Genomic DNA, 24,575 nt, shown 5'->3' on the forward strand with positions numbered 1-24,575 from the left:
CCGGAAGAGACATGTATTAGTGAGAAACTTGAGAAAAGAAAAAAAATAATGAAATGAGAGGAATGGAAATAAGTGTCAAATGAAGGAAGGTGGAATTTACAGAGACTTTCTGGTAAAGGTTTCTGTAAACAGTTGCCATCAGGACTGAATGTAACATCCAAATTCAATCCAAATATTTGGAAAGGCATCTTATACTTTAAACCGGCTGTGCTGTTAAGGACCTTAATATATATGAAACAATATTACATATAAAGCAATTTTATATACAGAAATTACAGCTTACAAAAAACAATGTAATAGCAAGAGTTTTGAGCAAAAAATCAGCACATCTGTTTGCTTATCTCTAACTGATGTGTGGAAGACACAAAACTGTTTTTTTTTAACAGAAATATTCATACATTTTTGGGTAAGTTGTCATTTATTAAACTTTCCCAAAGTGAGCACTGTGTTTCTCTTTTGTCACGTTTCTTTTTCTTTTTTCTAAAATTTTATTTAATTTTATTAAAAAGGCAGATTTAGAGAGAGAGGCAGAGGCATTCAATCTTCCATCTGCTGGTTCACTCCCAAAGTGGTCACAACAGCCAGAGCTGAGCCAATGCAAAGCCAGGAGCCAAGAACCTCTTCAGGGTCTCCTACATGGGTGCAGGATCCTAAGGCCTTTGGCCATCTTCCCATGCCTTCCCAGGCCACAGTCAGAGAGCTGGATGGTAAGCCAGGACACAAACTGGAGCCCATATGGGTAGTTTAAATAGAAAGATTAGCATAATGAGCCATTGTACTGGGCCCAAAATTTTATTTCTTTTTTCTTTACCTACCAATACTTTCAATCTGTGTTTTCTTAGTAGTAACATTTTACTACTTTTTTTTTTTTATTTTGCAGGGAACCTTTTTTAGTTAGGAAAGGCAGCATCCAAACATAATGGCTCAGTTTACAGATCTAGAAATCAATGGACTCATGTCTCGTTTCTCTAACTACTGAACGAAGTGAAATCTGGCGTACGATCTTTTCCTTTACCTGTATTTGAAAGAACACACACTTTAAAACAATACATGACCGAAAAAATAAATTATACTTTAACATGACTTTAGAGAAAGCCAAATTAAAATCACACCAAAATCCTGAAACTCTCCTGTAACATCAAAAAAACAAAACAAAACAAAACAAAAAAAACCCCAGAGTTCTGGGTGATGATATTTGCTTATATTCCAAGAATAGAAGAGGACAATGCGCAGTATATGGATGTTTTGAAGTAAAACTTTAATGCTGCAAATATAAGCAACACCTCTATTCAGTAATCCTTCTTCCTAGTCCTGTGTTGGTCCCTGGCAAATGCTTCAAAGTTGCAAAGAACTTAAAGTGATCTCATGAAACAAGTTAAGAATTCCTGCAGAAAACAACACAGATTCTGCAAATAGGACATAACCCTGTGAGTTATAGAAAGCTTAAGGAGGGCCTGGCGCGGTGGCCTAGTGGCTAAAGTCCTTGCCCTGAACGTGCCAGGATCCCATATGGGTGCCGGTTCTAATCTCGGCAGCTCCACTTCCCATCCAGCTCCCTGCTTGTGGCCTGGGAAGGACCCTGCACCCGCGTGGGAGACCTGGAGGAGGTTCCTGGTTCCTGGCTCCTGGCTCCGGATCGGCGCAGCACCGGCCGCTGCGATCACTTGGGGCGTGAATTATCTGATGGAAGATCTTCCTCTCTGTCTCTCCTCCTCTCTGTATATCTGACTTTGTAATAAAAATAAATAAATCTTTAAAAAACAAAAGAAAGCTTAAGGAGATTTGAGCATACTGTTCTTCATCAGCAGCTCCTGGAGGCAGACTGCAAGTAGCAGCCTGTGGAAGTAGACATCACAAGTCGATGGGCAACCCAGGAATCTGCCATTGGTAAGGAGATGTTGCTCTCGTGAGCCGTGAGGCTCAGGTCGGTGTGGGTATACACTGAATACCATCACTGCGACGGGAACAATCCCCCATTCCCTCGGTCACAAACTGAATGTGACACACAAACATTACTTATGAATTATTGATACCAACGGACCTACGGAGAGTAATCATTTTTCTGTGTGAATATACTTTAAAATAGTGTGCCGGAAGGCCAATGACATGGGCTGCAAGGAAGATGGAAGTGTTAAAAAAACATTATTGTTAAAAAGTTATCACTGGACTTTTTTCAAGTCCCAGGGGCTTCAGCAGCTGTGGTTATGGTGTAGACATGGCCAAGTCCAAGAACCACACCACATGCAGCCAGTCCCAAAAGTGGCACAGAAATGGCATCAAGAAGCCCCAATCACAAAGATACAAATCTCTTAAAGGTGTGGACCCGACAGGGCCTGAAGAAGATACAGCCCAACAATGCCAAGGCCTTGAGTGCCCGGGCCGAGGCCATCAAGGCCATGGTCAAACCAAAGGAAGTGAAGTCCACCATCCTCAAGGGAGTCAGCTGCAAGCTTGATCGACTTGTTTATATTACCCACCCCAAACTCGGGAACTGTGCTCATGACTGCAGGCTGTCCTGGACAAAGGCTGAGACCAAGTCTCAGATCAAAGGCAAGGCCAAAACCCCAGACCAGGTGCACCTGCAGCACCTGCTCCAGCGCAGCCTTCTAAAGATGCCCAGCCCCCTCCCCCCGACGAAGGCTCAGTAGTGACAGTTTCTGCCAGCCACTGATGGGACAGATGGACTGGTGTGACGCCTGCTGTCCTCCTGTACCATTTGTACAAATAAGCCTGATCGTATGTTTGTCTTATAGCTTAAGACGCTGCTTGCAATGCTTGCATCATCACAGGAAGTAGCCAAATTCTATTCCTAACCTCCCTCCAAAACTCTAGTTCCAGTCGATGCCCACACTGCAAAGAAGCAGGTGATGATTCACGCGGCTGGATCCCTGTCGATCATACAGGAAACTGGGACTGAGTTTTAGGTTCCTGGCTTTGACCTGCTCCATGACCATCCCCAGTGTTTGGAGAGTAAACCAAGAGAAGGAGTTTTCATTTCCCCTTTGTATCTTTTCACATGCAAAGCAAATAATCACCTGATACTGAAAAAGAAAGTGGGACTTCTGGGTTGAATATAAGAGATGAGAAAAAAAGCAATTGGAAAAAAGAATTTAATTTATTTTACAATTTTACAAATGATAAAACAATGATACCAGATTTCTATGCCCAAACAATAGGGAAACAGTGTTGAACAAAATGAACCTGACAGAATAAACCTTATCTTTCAGTTCCACAAATGGCGTAAGAAATACTCAGTAGCATTATCCTGTGCAGCAAGGCTATCTCTGTAAACTCTTCTCTCTTGCTATATACACTTCAAACTCTTGTGCTTTTGCCTACACAATAAAACAGTATTTATTTAAAAAGTGCTACTTCAATGAGGAACACAGACCTAGGGCCACAATCTGAAAACTCTAATTCCAATATATTGCCAGCTTGAAGAAATATTTTTTCCTTTTTCTTTTATTGTTAAGATTCGACATACTAGAAGATCCTTCATGTAATTCTAGGCGTGAACAACACAGAATTCAGCAGATCCTTTTTAAAGCAGATTAATAACTGAAGTCTCAAAAGAACTTTACTCTACAGTGGTCTTATTAATCTCCAGGGCTGTTCAGAGGGCAGACCCTGAAGGGATCACCATTAACACAAATCTATTGTGTACGTATTACAATTCAGTGTGTATACACACAGGTACACATATATAACATTGTATATATGCATCACACATGTCTATTTGTACTATATAGATATACCTATAGCACATATATAATAAAGTATCTATTTCTAGGTGGGCTTATTTGGATTGGCTTTTCTCAGATATGAATAACAACCCTTATTCAGTTTTTAAAACATTGGTAAACTGATAATGTTTGATGGAGAAAGCGTCCAAACTTGTGGAGGCAACAACTAACTATACATAACTCTCCCCACACCCTTCCACATTATAAATACCCTTACAATAACCACATAAAAACAATTCTTTTATGAACCAAATACCACATTATGTGCATTATGATTAACTGGCTCAATCGACATAAGTTATTCTGTTTACCCTTTCCCTTCATAGTAGCTTAGAGACTAGTTGGTATGTACATCACCCCCAGCAATAATTAAATAAATCGCTACTGTAAGCATATATATAGAAATTCCCATTAGCAATGGATGTACAATTCATATGATATACATTATATGAAGACAGTTGAATGCCCAGCACCTTCCAGATAGAAAACTTCCACAGTCATTGTATCCATCCTGTGGGCTGAATCATTGAATTTGCCCAGAAAAAGAAAAATCTGTTACTGATTTGCTTTGTTTCAGCAACTTAATATTGACTATAGAACAGGCTGAATAATAATGGGGAACATGTTTCATGGCCTATTCATGTCAACAGCACAGCAACAACCGTAGTATCTAAAGCAAAGGGATATTTCACAATCAGCTGCCTCAGCATCGCCAGATGGAGGATGAAGCTGTGAAAGATGTACAAAATAAAGCTGTGCATGGATGATCATTGCCCAAACAAAACTAAACAAACCCAGGTATTTCAAGTATGTACTTAGATTTTTTGCTATGATTCCTTATGCCCCCTTGCTAGTTAAGTCTCGGTTCTCCATCTTTTTGTTGGCCTTCCATGAGATATTTGTTCCAATCTTATGAAAAAACCCAGACTACAGCTAAGGGGGAGGGCAGATGGAAGCTTAGACAATAGGGAATGAGATGGTCTTGTAGAATCTGTCTTGTTTGAACACTAAATACCTTTCATCAAGTTCATTCTTGAGTATTGAAAGTTCCCTGAGATGAAAAATAGTAGTCTCCGCTGACACTGAAGCCCTTTTTTCTACCAGGCAATTTTCAGAACTGGGCAGAAGACACAGAGAACGCAAAGCACAGAGTAAGAAAGCGATGCGAAGGAGCTAAAAAGGCACTACTCAATGTCTCTACGAGATCAACAACAGTGTACACAACACTGTGGGGAGTTGAGGTGTGTTCGCTGTGGCCTTAGACTGGCTTATCGTTTAAGCCCAGTGAAATGTCAATAGCGCTTGCTAAGACAAATTTTGAAGGACTGCCAAAATGGGATACAGTTGTACCAACTGACGCATGACTTCTAGATTTCTACTAAATTCAAATGAAAGGCAACTGACACAGCTTATCTCCGCAAGGATTCCAAATCACATTTCTATAAAATATTTACTTTTTGATGCATTAAATAAGTTGTACTTTTCTGCTCTGCATTAAAAATGTACCTAGCTCTTTAAACATTTTTACAAGCTGTTGATTGATAAAACTCTGTTAATATTCCATTCATTTTTAACTATCACTTTCCTGGAAGTGTTCAACTTTTCTTTTTTAGACACGTGGATTCTCAGAAAATAGAGTCTTCCGGATGTCAGGGTTCTACCATATTCCTTAAAATAACACTCCAAGTACTTAAATACTGAGAAATAGACACTTGTGCAACTTTTTTCATGAATATATATATGCAATATGTATATATATATTGTTCATGCTCTTTCTTCATTTCTCAGAGTACCTTCCTTATGAAACAAACATACATATGTTCCATGCTATTTCTTCTTTCTTCCCATTGCCTTCCCTAAGAAACAAGAAGTCACGTAAAGTTGTTCCAGGCCAAAGTAGAAGTGAGAAGACCATGCTTCTGCTTTCTGATGGAAAAAAAAAATTACTTTCAGTATCACCTTCCACCCATAGTATGACTGGTGAGAAAACTGACCTATTGGTCATGCTTCACTACGCTAAATTATCTTAAAGCCATTTGTATGATTTTTGTGTTTCTTTAAAAAATCTCTAATGTGATAAAATGTGGCTAAATTGAACTACACAAAAACGTTAGTCACTTGAATTTATTTTAGGTGCAAAATTTTAACACGAAATTGTGTTAACACGAATTGTTGACTATCTTCAAAAATAATCATCTCCATTATGAAAACAACATTCTACTAATCATGTTATTTCTGCAAATTTTTCAAGAGATTTAACAAGGATATAGCAAGTATGCCAATCTTTCTGTCTGGATAATAAAGGGATTAAAAAAAACCTGGAAGTCACATTTTGGCTTCATCAATGATTTATTCCAATGGGTAAAATGCTTCCGCAAAATGATTGTGAGATATGAAAAGCATGTAAGTCTTCCTTCAAATAAAAATAAATTTGAATTTAGACATTTTAAAGTGTTTGGAAACAACATTCACATTAGTCGCATATTCATGGTATTAATTCACTATTTTCTTGAAAAGAGAATGGTTTGTTGTGTAGAAAATGAACATAATCTTTGGTAACCAAAGGGCATGTTGTTCCTGTTAGTTTTGCCATCTCAGATGACATGACATGTACTGTCTTGAGAGTGACTCACTATTACCAAGTTGTATGGTTTTGGTGGTACCTTCTACCCACTGAAAAAGTAATCTGGAGGTTTCAAGTTGTGCAACATAATTAAAAAAAAAAAAGCCTTTTGCGATTGCTCTTTGAAAATACTACTTTAGAAAGAATGACTTGACATAATTTTTTCCTGTTCTTAGGGTTCTCATTTCTACCTCACAGAAAGGATTTCTAAGCACCCACATACCCCAACTAAAAGAGATTCCAGAGGACAAACAGAAACATAAACTGGAAAGCACAACATTCATGATGAGACTCAGAGTCCTGACTGAAGGCATTTACTTGAGTTGTTTCTTCTTGTGGAATTCACTGTTGGAACGGTCTCGGTGTTCCTTTCTGCTGACAAGGATGGTGAACTGCCCAAGGCGGAGCTGAGGTCCTGGGTTCCTCTTCTGATGTGCTTGATGTTGCAGCTGCAGCCCGAGAACGATGGATGTGTTCGCCTCATTAACTAACGACAAGTGCATTGTTGGATCTTGTAAACACTACTGATTATACATTCAAACTGTAGTCTTAGTGGAAGTGGCACTTACTAGGACCCTTGAAGTCAAAATATTAAATTTTTAGAGCACTTTGCAGGTATTTTCATCAGCTGGTAGTGGATTTCTCCAGTGAATATCCTTCATCAACTTTTCAGTTAATTGGTGAATGCTGAAACCCAGCCTTGTTTTGGATCCTACTGTGAAATCTTCAGAAGCCTCTTCAGAAACGAAGGGCATGTTCACTCTGCTTATGTCTTTTAAATGTGCTTTATTGCTTTACACACTTTCCTGTCGTCAGTTTGAGAGCTCCTCTATTATGTAGCACATTTAATGTTTTGAATTCTAACGGCATTCTGTGAGGACTTGCGTTGGAAAAGTACCTATATTTTAAGTCATCATAGTAATGATATTTTACAGGCTTTCCATTCAAATCCTTGGGGAATGGCCAGAATCCATACAGGTGAATTTCATCACAGAATCTTGTCGCGAGAGTATACATGAGGAGACCTGTGCTGGGTCTTTTGATGGGCACTTTGTTTGTCAGCCAGTAACTGGAAGAAACACAATGAAAAACAGAAGGCAAGAATTTAGAGAAAGCTCAGAGTAGTCACAGTAAGAATACTACACAGACCATTTAGGAAGTATCTTTAAGAATAATACTTTTAATATATTACTGCAAAAATCATATTTTTCAGCATTTAGAAATTTTAACACCTTGATTTCATTTGTCATTGCCCTTTATTTTCTTGCTTGTTCTGTGGTCATATAGTCAAGAACCTGCAAATTAGATAAATATTTTGGAATCCCACATTTGAAATGAATGAGCAGCAAATTTTATATATATATGTGTGTGTGTATGTGTGTATAAAATGGAATTTAGTCTTCTCAAGGAGGCTAAAAAATGACAGCAAAAGATACAATTGGGTTGATATTAAGAAATTGCTATAAAATATTTCAAATTACAAGTATACTTTTTAAAATTACATAGACTATTTCCATTCAAAATACAAAAAAAATACTACCTAACCTGCATAATGAAAACTGACATTTTCAATTTCAACTATCCAAATCATATTCTGTTAAAGTAAATGTAAAACACTGCCCTAACCCACATAAAAATAGCAACCAGGGCTAGGGTTGAGGCAGGGTTAAGCCGAGTCTTGGGACAGTTGCATCCGTATCACTCGATCTGACTCCAGGTCGGGCTGTTCTGTGCCTCCAAGCAGCTTGTGGCTGATGCACAGGGGAGGTATCAGATGATGGCTCAAGTTCTTGAGTTGCTGCATGGGAGGGCTTGATGAGGTTCCTATATCCTAGCTTCAGCCTGGCCTAGCCCCGGCTGCTGTAATGAACATTTGAATTGTCAGCCAGTAGATGGAAAATCTCTGTCCCACATCCTCTCTTGTCACTCGCTGTTTCAAATAAATGAGTAAATCTTGAAAACAAATAAATGAATAGCCATAACAAAGCACAAATCACTTAGAATTGCAGAATAACTGACAAAAAATTCACTTGACTTTAGGTCAATATATATTTCAATGTTAGCAAATATTCTGTAGTATTTATTTACAAAGGCAATAATATGCTTCAAAATGTTTAGATCCATCACTGTTGCCAGGCTTAGACCTAAGTCACTCATCTTTTAGTAACTAGGGAGTTTCCAAAACTTCTTGGCAAACTCATGTTATTAAGACAATGATGTCACCTAAAAATGGCTGAAAGAGGAAGACTATAGTTCTTTCCTGGCATTCAAACGTGTTGATAAAACTGTATTTAGTAAATTGTTGGGATTTTTTTTTTGTACTTACTATTAATTTCTTGTTTGTTAAGATTCTGCTCATCACGATAGTTAATACAGTCGCTTCTAATGTGCAAACTATTTTTTACGTTTTTCTAACAGATTTCACAATACTTTTCAGGAACACAAAGTACACATTTGATAAGGAATATGAAAAATAAAAGTGTTGGTAATAGGCCTGGCAGTTAAAGAGGTCCTCTGGGCTACTCAGGACTTATATCAGTGTAGTGGAGTTTGATATCCAGCTTTGCTTCTAATTAGGGCTTCCTGCTAAGACCCTGGCAGGGGGTCTGCTACGGTGTTGGAGACCTGGATTGCATTAAGCATTCTTTCGGCCTGTTCGGCTCCTTTTATTGCAGACGTTTGGGGAATAAAGAGCAAGAAGGAAAAGAAGGTCTGTCTCTTCCTGTCTTACAAACACATAGAAAGAGAATAAACTCGAAAGAGTGGTCAGATGTTCTTTTGGCTTTATTTGCTTGAATGAATTCTGTACTTTGAAACGTCACTAGACACATCAGAAGCAGGGAAAGTACATTTGGTAATTATCATTCTTGGTTTCATCCTTTAAACAATAATTTACATATTCACAATTTTCCTTCCTCTTCTGGGGAAAGTCACTGGTTAAACATTTCGTGTTATGTAAAATGCATGATAAAACTTTTGTGACCACAGTGGCTTTAAGAAAGCCAGGTCTCAATAAGAAATATGTGTAAATTTTCAGAGAGAAGCATCTAACAGTTTTCTCATAATCCAAAGGTAGTTGGATGAGCAGAGCTATCACCTGTAAATTTGTTATATCATGAAGAAACCACAGACTGTAATTCAATGCAAGGGACATGATTAAGCTGTCATTTGAAGGCTCTGAAGAGATTGTAAAGCCTTGTAAGTTCAAAGAAAGCAGGCGGTCTTAACGTGAAAGGATTACTATACAGAAGTTCTGTGTGATCTGAGCGTGGTTGCAAATGTAGGTTGGTTAGTTAAACATGAATTTGGAGGTACGTGTTTGGCACAGTAAAGATACCAGTTGGGGACTATAAGATGCTGGACTCTATGTTTAGTTTATGCTTGCAAAGAGGGAATCTCAACTGAACTTGAACTGCGGTTATGCAACAAGGTGGAGTGATCCACCATGGGGGGAGGGTCTGAAGAGGGGTGGGCAGAATCCCAGTACCTATGAAACTATACCACATAATACAATGTAATTAATGAATAAAAAAGATACAAGTTGGGTCAATGACATCCTGAACAAAGAGAGATAAGTTCTAGTTCTGGTTCAGATGACTATTTCAGCTTTTTCTGATACTAACCCTGGAAGGCAACAAATGATATCGCTAACTTGGGTGCCTGAAATCTATGCACAACACATAGATTGAGTTCTGGGCTCCTGACTCTTCAACTTGTCCCAGGCATACGTGTTGTGGTCATTTGTGGCAGGGAGAGGTATTCTTTCTCTCTCCTTGCCTCTCCTCTCTTTCTTTTTCCTCTTTCTCTGCCTTCTAAATGGGTGAAAACAATTTAAAATATTTTTAATATATTTATTTGGCATTGTGCTATATTGGGCACAGTTGCTGCCTGCAACACCAGTCTCCTATAAAGGTGCCAATTTGTGTCTCAGCTGCCCTACTTCTAGTTATACTCCCTGCTGATAACCTGAGAGAAGCAGTGGAAGAAGGCCCATGTATTTGGGCCATCGCCACCCATTGGGGAGATCTGAAGAAAGTTCTTGGCTTCTGGTTCCAGCCCAGCCTAGCCCTAGGCCATTGGGATAGTAAACCATTAGTAAAAGACCTCTCCCCAGCTCTGTGTTTTGAAGTAAGTAAATAATATTTTTTAAAAAAATTTTTTTGAAGAAGTAGAAATAAATCCAAAGTCAGTCTAAAAAATATTAACCCCATAGAAAAAAAAGTCAATAATGTTTCAACATGCAAGTTATGCAGTAAATTATGCAAAATATGGCAGGCAATTATATAATGCTACATTATTTGCACATAACTCCAAGATTCTATTATCAATATGTGTGTTTCCTATTTCCCACTTCTGTGAAGATTTCCCAGAAGTGCAAATAATTATAGATGAATATGGACATATTTAGATGCAGTACAAAATCCTAACTTCCATGTCAGGAAGAGATGCTAAAGGCAAAATCATTGCTGTGGTGCTTCACAACCTTGTCAGAGATATTCAAGAACTAAACCTTTATTGAACAGGAAATCTCATGAGATACCAGAAATAGAAAAATCAGTGATGTAGTCAGTGAAGTTTTTTAAAAATGAAAATGATTGGAAACCAGCCTGTTTGAAAATAATGGGAAAGAGACTTCAGAAATTATGATAATGCTGTATCCTACCATATGAAACAAATTTGCTCAAAATTTTGAGTACTTTGACCATTTATAACTTTTTATAAATGTGATCATCCCCAAAGCTCCTGCTACTTCCAGCATGCAACGCTGGCACAGCAAGATATCAAGATAGCAAGATATCAAAATATCTTATATAGCAAGATATCAAGATATTTACTCATCTGCCATTATATTAACTCAAAACTTGGAGTGCCTCTAACCACCCAATCCATGTGCTATGGTCAGGAGACTTGGATTTGAATCTGTGACATGATGCTTATCAGTTCTTTGGAAACTCGCTACCCTTCCACATACCACAATTAGCATTTAACCCATAAGATTGATGTGATAATGTAGAAGAGATATGTAAAAGGCGTGGCACAGTTCTTGACACACCCTAGTAAGGTTGAGTTTTCTCCTCCATATTCACCCTGAAAAGCCTGTTCTTCGACCCTACTCACGAATTCCAGTGATCTCTTGGAAATGATAACTTATTAGCTGGACAGTTGTGGTTATGTCCTATAACTTGAGTGGATATATTTCCTTAGTTGGGAAAGAGAAACATTGGAGCTGATGACTTTGGGGTTTCCTCTATAAAACTAGATGTGAGTTTCAAATCATCTCTTCTCACCACACAGTGTGAAATCTTCATAGCCCGCCTCTGCTTTCCTCTCACCATTCTGATTTCATTACCTTCTTTCGGGTTTTAATGTATTGCAAAGCAAAGAAGGCAGTAATTATTTCTTCTTAATTCAAACCCAGAAAATATTTAGAATGTTGTTTCCCAATAAACCACATATTAGAATATCTGAAGAGCCAACATAATGCTATTTCAAGTGTCTACATTTTTAGGAAGAAAAGTTAAAAAGTCACAATAAGCAACATTGAGAACACTGATGACAGTTCACATTAAATATGTCAAATGAGAAATATTAATTTGTGTTTCTATTTAAATGATGAATTCACATTTCATTCCTTTTTGAAATATTATACTCCTCCATAAAAGCCACACAGGATTCTTTGCAGAAGAATTTTAACATTAGGGTGTCAGTGTTTTGGCATAACAGGTTAAGCTATACCAGTATCCCATATGGGCACTGGTTTGAGTCTGAGCTGCTCTGCATAATGCAGCTGAGAAAGCAGCAGAGGCTGGACTGAGCACTTGAGGCTCTGCACTCATATGGGAGATCCGGAAGAAGCTCCTGGTTCCTAGCTTTGACCTGGCTTTGCCCTGGCCATTGTAACCACTTAGGAAGTGAAGAAGGGATGGAAGACAGATCCTCTATCTCTTTCTCTCTCTCTCTTCCCTTCATCTCTTTCATCTCTGTCTGCACAACTTTATTTCAAATGAATAAACGAAATCCATGGGCCTGACACGGTAGCCTAGTGGCTAAAGTCCTTGCCTTGAACACACCGGGATCCCATATGGGCTCTAGTTCTATTCCTGGTTGTCCTGTTTCCCATCCAGTTTCCTGATTGTGGCCTGGGAAAGCAGTCTAGGCTGGCCCAAGGCCGTGGGACACTGCACCCTCATGGGAGACTCAGAAGAAGCTCCTGGCTCCTGGCTTTGGATCAGAGCCCAGCTCCGGTCATTGCAGCCACCTGGGGAGTGAATCATTGGGCAGAAGCTCTTCCTCTCTCTCTCTTCCTCTCTGTATACCTGACTGTCCAATAAAAACATAAAAATAAAAATAAATAAATAAATAAACTAAGTCTTAAAAATAAATGCTATATTACAAGCAAAAGTCTGTAAAGTGAAATTAAACTGATAAATGTACCTTCACAATCATTGTTCCGAGGCTTCTTTATTTCATTTCTTTTCTTACCCAGCTACAACTGAGTTTTGTCTTTGGTTCCACAGGAAAACTCTACAAAGTGTAAGTTGTATAATTCCTGGTTCCGCATAGGTTGGCAACATTTTAGATGTTATAAAATTGTTAGCTTTCGCTACAATTTGTTTTTGTGGGAGATAGCTTCATCCATCTCTCCTCTCCACCTCCAGAAATCTAGTAGAGACCATCAATGATGATGCTACATTTATCAAAACACACTGTTTGATGGGTACACCACTGCTCTTTCCCTATCAATTGCTGAAAGTGCGTTAGGCAGTAGTAATAAAAGTGATATTCTGTTGAGTATGTATAGTAGACCAGATAGCGTGTTAAGGAGTCTACACCTTTTTTCTTTTTCAATTACCTCCTTTATTAACCTGTGAAAGTTGATGGGGTAGGGGTGAGGGTGCTAATAACTGAAGAAAGAAGGACTGTGGCTTACATCTCTTGGCTTTAACTTCAGGTCTATCTGGCTGTATTTATTCTAATGTGAAGGCACAAAATGCTTTCTTTGATACTTGAGCTTCTCAAGAACATTCATCTTGAAACAAATACTCCCCTTGGGAACTTCAACAGAGTTCCCTGCAAGTTGAGAGCAAAGATTTGTATGATACTTTGGTGATGATAGAGCCAGAATCAATGATGATGTATTTTGTGCATGAATGTATTGTTGGGTTTTTCTCCGTAAAGGATCCACTTTTCTCAAATACACTCACAGACACATGTGAACTCAGAAGATCATGTTGCAGTTTCAATAAATAACTTACTTAACCACGTTGCAAATACTGAAGTCTTTAACCTTGAATCAAAGAGTAAGAATTTCCCCCACAAATTTGAATAATGCTTCTTCAAGTATTTGGGACTGTCATGATAGTGACTAATAACTGCTTTTAAGTGGTTATAATTATATGCATTTCATCTTCTTATGCATTCTTCGTATACAGAGCTTGGTGTTCAGTTGGTATAAGAAAATAAGATGTTTTTTAAACAAAGCTTTTTTAATATAAAAATGAAAGTATTTTCCCCCCAAATTTCTTCTTTTCCAATAAAAATAAATTTTAATAACAATAATATTCTTGTTCCCCCCCAAAAATAACACAACCAGATATATGACTAAAAAGATAATTAGATAATAAAATACACTATTCTTTGCAATCAAAAACTGGGAAAATTAATATGAAATTAGGCCATTGTAGAACAAACTATTTTAAGAGTTACCCTTCTTATGATACTTCCCACTCATTTAAAATGTAGTATTTAAAGAACACAGTAGAATAGTATCAACACACCATATATAAATGAAAGAATGGAAACTGTAATACTTCATGCATCTTACAGCAAAACACAAGTAGCCTAAAAAATGATGGACAAATTAGGCTTTATCAAAACTAAAAGCTTTCATGCTTCAATGCATGCCATCAAAAATGAAGATCCATATACATGTAAGCGTTTGCAAATAATGTATCTGGTAATGGACTTGCATCCACAATATAAAAACAAACCTAATAACTCAATCATGAAATGGTATCCATACTGATGAAATAGACAAATGATCTGAATAGATCTACTTCCAGAAAAGACATCAAAATGACTAATATTTGCATGAAGGGATCCTCAGCCTTCAGAAGATGCTAGTCAAAAGTCATGAGGAAGCACAAATTTTTATCAGATGGAATGCCTGGAGTAATTCTTAGTGTTGAAGATGCCTTGGGATTGGATTTCATTGTGCTTTGCAGAAAAGAAAGTAAAAATGCATAGCTCTTGTGGAAATCAATGTGAGTGCTCCTCAGAAAGCTAAACACAAAGTCACTACATGATAAGGCCATTGTAGTCCTGTGCACACACTAAAACTCTATCCTTGATCCAGCTTCAGTTAGGCATCCACCAGAAACCAGCTTCCTTTCCTTCCAAGTCTATATTGGTGAGTCTAATTTTAGCAAAAACATTGCTAAACCAGGATAGCGCACATCTCTGCCCTGCTCCCAGCAGCTGACCGTCTCTGTATGTCACCAAGTTCCTCATCCTCCACTGTAACTCCTAAACCTGTTAGCTGTCGGGAGCAAGAATTCCCTTCATCATGAAGCCTTTTCTTAGTGATTTCCGTTCCCTGCTCTCCTCCTCCTGAGCTTTAGATCCCACTTGTCCTGATGCATTCAAAAGAAAGCCTGATTTGATGAGATCTCTTTTCCAGTATTACGATGGTTATTAAACAAAATATGTCTTTACTAGTGACTATTTCCCTCTAATAAAATAGAAAAAATATATACATCAGCAGAAAAACTTGTATACAAATACTGAAAGCAACATTATTTTTAATAACCCAATGGGGAAAAGTATTCATGGCTTCTTCAAGTGAAAACTACATGAATAAAACATGATGTTTCCATATAATGTATAGCAAATGATAACTCAAATGTACACTAACCCATCCTACTATGTGCTGAACCTTGAAAATATTAGTGTAAGTGGAAGAAGGCTGTTATCTAAAAAGCACAAATTATCGAATTTCATTTATGTGAAATGTCTAGCACAGAATCAATCCATTTAGGCATGACAGTAATTGATGTTGGCCAACGGCAATAGCAAAGGACACAAGAGAAATTGCGACTGACTGTAAATGAATACGAGGCTTCATTTTGGATGAAGAAAATGTTACAAACCAAAAACTATTTAACTGTATCCTTTAAATCAAGTATGTGATATATAAATTACCTATCGAGCAAACTGGAATGCTAAAAATATCCTAGGTATTTACCTCACATTGGTAAGGCTATCAGTTTCTGTTACACAGTATTTTTTTCTAATGCTATTAAATGGTTCATCAAATGATTCAGAAACAATGAATTGTCAACGAATTGAACAACCGAGCATCTTTGACACAATGAAACACTTCAGGCCACAGAAAGAAGCCAGCTCTCAGTGTGAGCCTGGCCTTGCTTTTGATACCTGGTCCTTTTTCATGTCTGTGTGTGTCTGATTCCCGATGTCTAAATTGAGGCTAACACATCTTGCTGGAATGCTGTTAGAATTCAATTATGTCATGCCAGCTACAGTCCACTCTCAATTATGAATTTATATACAAATGAAATTTAATGGAACAAGTTGATGCAACATCAAATTAGGAAGCTTGGTTGCATCGTCTTGGCACCCAAAGCAACCAGTGAACTTAGAGCCAGCTTAGTTTATCTCTTGTGTTTGTATAAATAATTTAACGAAATTTTGCCTGCTTTATACAACCAGGGTTTGAAGATTATCTGGCAAAGAAAACACAACAAACGAAATAACAAAAGCCCCAACACTTGCTTCTGTTGGACTTCAAAAATTTTCAAAGGCAGGGGAAAATGAACATGTGGTATCCAGCTAGACTATGAACCCTACATTCAACTTAACACAGCAATCATGAAATTCACATAAATTTGTAGGCACCAAGACAACCATTTATTTTCTGCAATTTGTGTTCTGTTAGCTACACTGATATAATAAGAATTCAAGAGTCAGAATCACATTTTTTTAACACAAACTCTTTGAATAAGAATATAAGTTGATAGAGATAATTAGCCCAAACTTCTTAACACTAAAAAGCATGAAGTACAACTTGCTTTATAATGAAAATGAGATTTAGATGGCTTTTTGTTGCTGTATTGTTCAAGAGGACTATTTCCATAATAAAACTTCTCCAATCACTTGTTTGATGATTGGTTCTAGTTGGGGGAAAATAGAGAGACAATCAGTGGGAGCTGTTTTACAAAGCTTGTGTGCAGTGTTCTTGACCATCTGTTTCTCTGTTAGAATATTCACATGACATCGCTTTGTGTGCTGACTCAAGTTTTATGTATAAATTCCATGATGCATGAGGTAAGTGTACAGTGCAGAAGACAAGCAATGAATCGGGGAGAGAGAATCCCTAGAAAGCTTCCGCCAAAAGAAATAGAAACTGCTGTAAAATTAATTGTATTGTCCTACCAGCAAAATGTGAAAGAATCACACCAGTATGGTGTAACAAAATACCTCCAAATGTTTCAGTCGCTGTATGAAGAGTCATCATTTCAAACAAGGAGGCTAAGTGAAATTCAGCAGTAAAGAAGCACACTCCTTCTTACCATGGATAGAAGCACTGCAAGAAAGCACCGACCTTTATATTGTAAAGTTGCAAAACATTCTTCTCCCATTGGGACTCACGGCTGTATTTCAAAGGCACCTCTAGGATTCAGGGACCGAGTCGTCTATTTAAGTGACATTATAAGTATAAGCTGGCAGGGGAACTAACATGAACTATTTCATTTAGTTCTTTAAATAAATGAGAAAATGTATCTATTTTGCTTGGCAAATGGCTACTAACTGAAGAGACAGGATAAACAAGATTTTAAATGGAATCAGTGATAATTCACGAGGAAGGACAGGAATGTGAAGGAGAGAGAGGTGAATACACAGAAATCGATATAACTGTTTAGAAAAAGCTTAAATCATACTGTTTAAGAGAACATGATTCTATCGTTGCCAAGAGGGGTAAAGATTAAAATAAAAATTGAGGGTAGTCTGTAATTCTACATCATCACATTTTACAGTGTCAATGTTAAACTTCCTTAATCAGTGATATTGAAATAATTTAATGAGCACAGAAAAAAAATCTTATGAATTATTTGCTGTTGTTTGACAGGTCATACTTTGGTTACTGGATTCTTTTTGTAAGTTATAAAATTCCCAATTTCACAAAAAAAGAAGAAGAATTTGGAGTTACCTATTCCAGACCGATTTCCAGTAAGACAGATCTAAGGATTCTGTTACAGTTACTGTTTCTATTGGAAGAACTATCCGATCTGAGTTATACTCTCATGTGAAGGATAGGGACTGGATCCTAGACAATAAGAAAATGTTTGTGCTGGCAACTACTATTTGGAAAGACAATATATTGGTTAGAAATGATATAACAATGTATACAAACACATATATATTTTAACTTAGTATTAAGATTACTCATAGGTAACTATTTCTTATGACTTTAAAAAATACTGCTCAACAAATTGTGAAGTTTTCTGTGACACTGCTTTGCCAGGAAGGTTCAGTTTGAGTTGATTAAATTTGGGTGAAAAATGCAATCATATGTGTAAAATAGTTTGACATATAATTCAGCAAATAAAACATTGTTGCCAGTAGAGTTGGGTTCACTACCTATTCCCAGCGTTTTTGAAGAGTTTTCTTATGATATCGAAAATAGGCAACCTGATGAAAGACTGATTGGTTTGGAGCAATCTCTCTTCATGCAATTCTATAGACTAAAGAAATTGAAACTCCTGGAACTCTATCAGAATGCTAATTGACGATATTGTTCTGTTATTGTCACACACCTCAAACATAGTCCTTGTTCCTTGTTTCTTTTCTATATATTCCACTGTGGGAAAACATTGCTTCTTCACAAACAGAAGTTCTACGTAAGTTTCAAGTTCCAGTTGATTCATCAAAACAAAGCTGGTTCAGAAAGGGGAAAAATCACAAATTTCTTACATCTGCTCAACTTGAAACATTATTCATAATCTGCCAGTAATGATAGCAAAGCCATCTGGGGAATATGATAGGTGTTCAGGGGAAAAATATGTCACGGTGCAACAAAGAAATAACATGTGTGGAAGTCTTAAGGTTAGTTCATACCTCAGTGATGACTTTCAGATATTTGGGTGTAAAAATCCTAAATACATAATTTGTACTCATGCAAAATATAAGTTTTATCTACCAACTACTTTAGTGTAGGAGTCATGAGATTACTTGTTAAATACATTAATGAGTTATTGGAATCAAAAGTTTCTAAGATAAGCAAGTGCAAAAAAAGTTGTCATAGATGACAGGATATTTCATTCTAATTAAGAAAATAAGCTTCCATTCATTACAGGTTACTGTTAAATATGTTAGGTCATAGGTAAAGGAACTTTAAAATTTTGAACACATAGAAAATTGAATTGAAAGGTGATTTATTTTGATGTGAAAAGATCTGAAGTGCATACACAGAAATTTCATAAGGCATATATCATATATATATATGTATATCACAGTTATGTAGTTGGCATTTCCTGTAATGATTGACGTATGTACTACATGTGGGAGAACCTGGTTTCAAGAAACAGATCCCCTTTTTCTTCCAACTTCCTCCTCAGGTACACACCTGAAAGCAGTGGGAATGACTCCAGTAGTTCGGTCATTCTGCTCAGGTAGGAGTTCCAGACGGAGAATCTAGATCCTGACAGTGTCCTGGTCTAGCCTTGCACTAAGCAGGAATTTGCATTGTGAGACAGCGACTGGGAGATCTGAGTCTGTCTTCCTTTCCCTTCCTTTTCTCCTCTCTTTCTCCCAATTAACTAAGTAAATGAATGCTTGAATAACTAATGAAGCGGTAGAATGCACAGTTGATGATATTGCCTTAAAATAAAAAAATGCAGAATATCAAGTTGCTTTTTAATTACAGTACATTAAATCAAGCATTTCTCTCACTTTCTTTATGGTTCTACAAGTCTGTGGTTGCCAAATCAGGTCTGCATTGTTTCCTACAAAGCTGTAAGAGCAGATATCTTTGTTTTGAGACGTATGAGAACCCCGTTTCCTCAACAAGGTACTAGATTCAAGGGCAAGTATTGTGATGCTCCAGACAAAACGGCAGCTTGTGATGCCAGCATATCTTGCCAGCGTGCTCTGCATCTGATCCAGCTTATTGATAGTGTGCTTGGAACATTAGCAAAACGTAGCCCAAGTCCTAGATTCACTGCCACCTATGATGGAGGTCCAAATAGAGTCCCTGGCTCTTGGTGTCAGCCTGGTTCTTACCTGGCTACTGTGGTCAAATAGGGAGTGAACCAGTAGGTGATGTTGGAAAGCAAGATAGCGAATTCCACAGTGAATTTGGTAAATGCTTCTTCTTCCTACTTATCAGAATTTTACATTATAACATTGTAGTAATTTTGCTCCTTAACTTCTTCATTGCTACTTATTTGGACACACCTCGAGGATGTTTGTTCATTTAATGCTGGAAAAAAATGATTATGCAACCATTAATCTTGCCCTTTTGGATTCTTTCTACATTTGTGCCGGAAGTTAAATGTTTTCAAATTTATGAAATCTGTGTCAGTGCTAATATCTAATACTATTAAATAAAGTTCAATGTCAAGGTGGAAGCATAGAATAATTCTTTTAAGTTTAGGTTTTGAAAGCCTTTCTTTTTGCAGATGATTCATCAAAATCTCTTGGAGGGTTTGCAAGATTGTTTTCTTCATTGAGAAAAGTAAATAGCAACTGCTTATCCTGAGTCTTTCAAATGTTCTCTTTCTCAATATAGATAAGGAAACAGTTGTCTCCGGAAAATGCTCAACGATTAAAGAGGAGAGGTCCTGGAGTGACTTTCCCTCATCTGCGTATTTAATATATACCATCCTGTTGGAAAAAAATCACATTTCAATGTGAGCGGAGCGGTGCATCTGTATTCATCCCACCATGGAAACACTTTGAATGCCTTCCTCTGGAGACTCATGTATCCCAGTGACAGCTGCATTGCCACAATATGCTGAAGTGGCTCATCTTGACAGGTCATATCCTGGATTTCACAATCTGAATGGCAGCTGGGATGCCAGAGAGTCTGCACAGTGGGTTGGCCCCGTATTTAATCAGCCTCCTCTGACTTCAGTGACAAGCTGCACGTGTGGCCACAGTCAACTCTTAAGAAGCCCAGAATGCACCTTGGCCAATGTAGTGCCTCCCTAAATAGCACGGGCTTTCATGGCAGGCATGTCTGCAGCTCTCCCAGAAGCGTGCAAAATACCCTTTAACACCACAGCTGCCCTGAGGTTTCTTGTAACGGTTTGCCCTGATGCCTCAGGCGGCTTTGGCATCCTGTATAAAGTGGATAAAAACTGGTTAAGTGATTCAGTTTTAATCCTCAAATCTGCGTCAACACTGATTTATCCCTGATGCACAGATGTATACACCAAAGCCAGAATGAAAGACTTTAGATAATCACCAATCACACCAGTCCCAAGGTTGCGATGACAACAGTGTCCACTCCATTTTACAACAAAGCAATTGACTTGTTCTAGAAGAGCCGTTGCTTCGCCAGCAGCAAGATCTGGAGATGAACAGTTAGTCTTCACCTGCAGGATTTATTCCCAACCGGGATCAACCTAAACCGATCCCTGATCTGCAGGGTAACACACGGACTCACACTAACATGATGAGGATTTGCCTCAGCCTCTCACAGAACCTCCGTTAGGCCAGGCAGGCAGCTTTTCAAGACATTGGCCCAGAGCACGTGAGAGCAGTTCTCAGAACCTGTAGGCCGAGTCCAGGCTCCACTGCTGTAGTCTGGGAAAGCAACCATCCTTTGCAGATCTTTCCAAAAACCAAGACTGGACCCTAGGTTTCTTCAATTGTATGACTCCAGAGGAATCTAGGGTCTATTTCCTTAATAAAACCTGAACACTGCTTGTTGAAACTCTAGCTGGAAGGCTCAGAATTCTACAGGAGAACCGATTCGCATGGTTTATACAAGGTTTGCAGGATTCCTGGATAACAAACATTGACTCAAGTCAAATGATAAAATATCACTATTTGAGCAGAGGAAATGTTTAGATTTGTCAAAGGCTCAGATTTGCATCAAAATTTCTTAATTGTTCTGAGATGAAAAATTTAAGTAGGTTAATGACTGCAGACAGGAAAGAAATCAAGCGTGAAATGATTGGGATTTCTTAGGCAAAAAGAAGAAAAGCCCTTCAAAAAGTTCATGGAAAATGAAATGAATAATGTATATTGGTGCAAACACATCTTGAACTTTCTTGCCTAGGTTCTTTTCATATTCCATGTTTTCCACGAAGTTTTTTTTTAAGACTGTTCATAGGTAATACCCAAACTAGTGACCTACCGATACAATGTGTGCCCAGGCACTGGTAGTCATTTCAATAGTCTCAGTTACCACATCTGTGCCTGTGAACTGTGGGTATCTGGTATGACAGCGTCTGTGCGCTTCCGTGCCACCCCTTTGGGCATGCTCAAGCTCTGGCTTCTTGGGCTAATTGCTCAAGGAATCTCAAAGGACAGCTGAACCTGGGGTGGAGAAACGTTCCCTGTAAGAACACAGTAAGCCAAGAATCCTTTCCATGAGAAGTCTCTTTGCTTTCAAAAAAAAATTATCTTTAGGCTTAATCTCCATCTCCTTTTTTTCTGCTCTCGTGGATTAGAAATATAAACTCTAGTGTATATATATATATATATACACACACTGTTTCTGATTCATTTTTCTTGGATGAATCTTTTCCACTTGCTGGAACATTGTTCCTTTGCCTTGATTCCATTTTACAGTAAAATTAAAGGTGGAAGAACAAATGGTATCAGCAGTGGTACAATCTATACTAGCAAAAAAGAAAAAGTTGTAAAGTTGAACAGAATAACAGACATAACAAATTGCTTATTTCTGACCAGTAAATCATATGGTTATCACAGTTCTAGTTAGCAACATATTCTCTAGCAAATCTGATCTTTCTGAAGCACAACTGCTAACCATAAAGAAATATAAATATAATTTATGTTGCATGCCTAAGTATAAAATCACTCCTTTTTTTAATCTTTGGCTGCAAATGTAAATCTTACAAAGGGCTTAAATCATCTAGCTCATAATTAGCTAGCATTTATAATATTATTATTATTTAAGAAGACTTGCTGCAAGGGCAAACAAATGAAAAGCAGCAGCAATTAGCAAAGACATACTCTTGTGCAGAAATCATAGACACACTTTATGGAGTCTGGTTATCACACATCAAAGTTCAGTGCAACCACAACTGTGTGAACCTATACAAGAGATGTAATGTTATAGGCTTCATTGCATCTTCAGTATAAAGGAAATGATGTTTGCCCTAAAGGATTGTTACACAGTCTAAACAGAGTTTGAAAAGTGCTTCAAACAGTGCCTGGTAAATGCTTGATGCCATAGGATTTATTGTTGAATACAGCCAATATCTTCTTATTTGAGTTTCACATTTTGGAAGCCTAGTCCATTCCCATATTAGAAACTGCATATGTAGCAAAAACTGATAAGATTTTGTTTTGCATTTAGGATATCCCTTCAAACCCTTTGTCTATTTATGTCTTATCATATCTGTGAAGGTAATATAACAAACTTTTGAGTTCAGGCAAATATTTAAGGATACAATATCAGAACTGCCAGGAGGCATGATGCAGTAGCCTAGCGGCTAAAGTCCTTGCCTTGCACACACCAGGATCGCATATTTGCTGGTTCTAATCCCTGTGGGTCCGCTTCCCATCCAGTTCCCTGCTTGTGGCCTGCAAAAGCAGTCAAAGACGGCCAGAAGCCTTGGGACCCTGCACCCGCGTGGGAGACCCGAAGAAGCTCCTAGCTACTGGCTTCGGATTTGCTCAGCTCCAGCCCTTGCAGCTGCTTGGGGAGTGAATCATTGGGCAGAAGCTCTTCCTCTCTGTCTCTCCTCCTCTCTGTATATCTGTCTTTCCAATAGAAATAAATACATCTTAAAAAAAAAAGTGCCAGGACCAGATTTGTATTAGTCAAAGATATCTGTTTGAAAGGCTGAATTTTACTTTTATATGTCTCTGTGTAAACATAAGTGTAACTACACTTACAAATGACTTCAAGTATAAATATTATATCTCTATATGTTTATGTAGTTTATAATTATATATTATATTCCAACACAATTTATCATGACAAAGACCAAAGCATTGACTCATAAATTTTAATCTGTTGCTTATCATGCTTAACAAATGTTTATTTACTAACAGATTTATAATTGAAAGTGAAATTGTGAGTTATCAGTAAATCATGTCATACTACACACTTATATTTGTATACATACATTGATTTTGTAATCATTTCTTTTTTTTATTTATTGCTCCTGTCCAACAGTCACTTTAAGGGTTTACTATTGCCCAGACACTGTTAGTGATGAATAACCCCATGTAAAGACAGATGGGATCATTCCCCTAGTGCAGTAATCTCCACTCCATAATTAAGGGTCCAGTGTGCTGTGTATAAGCCTAATAAGAAATAGTATGGACTGCCTTAAATGCACTATGTTAAGAAAAGCTCCAAAATGTAATAGCATCACACACAAAACACATAAAACACATCTCAATTCTACACCTAATTTCCCATCTAATACTTTCTGAATTTATTCTTCTCATCCCCAAATAGAAACTTCAAACAAAACTCTTTGTTGTGACGCATAAATGACAAAACAAATATTTCAATAGGGAGGTCTTTGTCCTGCACCTCTGTAGACACACAGCTCCTCTCCAATGAATTTCCCCACTGGCATCTTGACTGATTATGCCCATTCTTTTTATTTCTCCATCACTCCTTGCTGCACTGTTCTCATTCAATTGGAGTTTCAAATTATTTCTTAGCTAGAGTGTCCCTGGATACACTAGTACTAACGATTTCTGAGAAAGTCCAAACAATCCATTTTATTTTAACAATTTCCCTTTTACGACTTTTTTTAATTGAAAGGCAGATATACAGAGAGGACAGAGAGGAGATACTCTGTCCATTGCTTCACTCCCCAAGCAGTCACAAAGGCAGGAGCTAAGCAGATCTGAAGCCAGGAGCCTGGAGCCTCCTCTGGGTATCCCACACAGGTGCAGGAACCCAAGACTTTGGGCTGGCTTCTATTGCTTTGCCAGGCCACAAGCAGGGAGCTGGATGTGAACTGGTGCTGCTG

The 24,575-nt window shown here is 37.8% G+C and overlaps 2 protein-coding genes and 1 long non-coding RNA gene across 4 annotated transcripts in view; 1 reads left to right on the forward strand and 2 right to left on the reverse strand.

The window, feature by feature from the left end:
• Positions 1–2,270: 2,270 nt before the first annotated feature.
• On the forward strand, positions 2,271–2,648 carry LOC101516911 (large ribosomal subunit protein eL29-like). The gene has a single exon (XM_012927270.2). The coding sequence runs from the start codon at positions 2,271–2,273 to the stop codon at positions 2,646–2,648; it is 378 nt and encodes a 125-aa protein (XP_012782724.2).
• Positions 2,649–3,096: 448 nt separating this feature from the next.
• Positions 3,097–5,893, reverse strand: LOC131478198 (uncharacterized). Its single transcript, XR_009244349.1, has 2 exons — positions 3,252–5,893; positions 3,097–3,220 (listed from the first exon to the last, which is right to left on the reverse strand). It is a non-coding gene; the product is annotated as an uncharacterized LOC131478198 (long non-coding RNA).
• A 24-nt stretch (positions 5,894–5,917) lies between these two features.
• Positions 5,918–24,575, reverse strand: part of ST8SIA4 (ST8 alpha-N-acetyl-neuraminide alpha-2,8-sialyltransferase 4) — an 83,148-nt gene continuing 64,490 nt past the window's right edge. For both annotated transcript variants that reach the window (XM_058656341.1, XM_004586184.2), the window contains one exon: positions 5,918–7,435. In XM_058656341.1, coding sequence (XP_058512324.1) covers positions 7,153–7,435 — 283 coding nt within the window. In that variant the 3' untranslated portion in view covers positions 5,918–7,152. The remainder of the gene's footprint in view (positions 7,436–24,575) is intronic.

The sequence above is a fragment of the Ochotona princeps genome, chromosome 28, assembly GCF_030435755.1.
Source record: "Ochotona princeps isolate mOchPri1 chromosome 28, mOchPri1.hap1, whole genome shotgun sequence".
NCBI lineage: Eukaryota > Metazoa > Chordata > Mammalia > Lagomorpha > Ochotonidae > Ochotona > Ochotona princeps.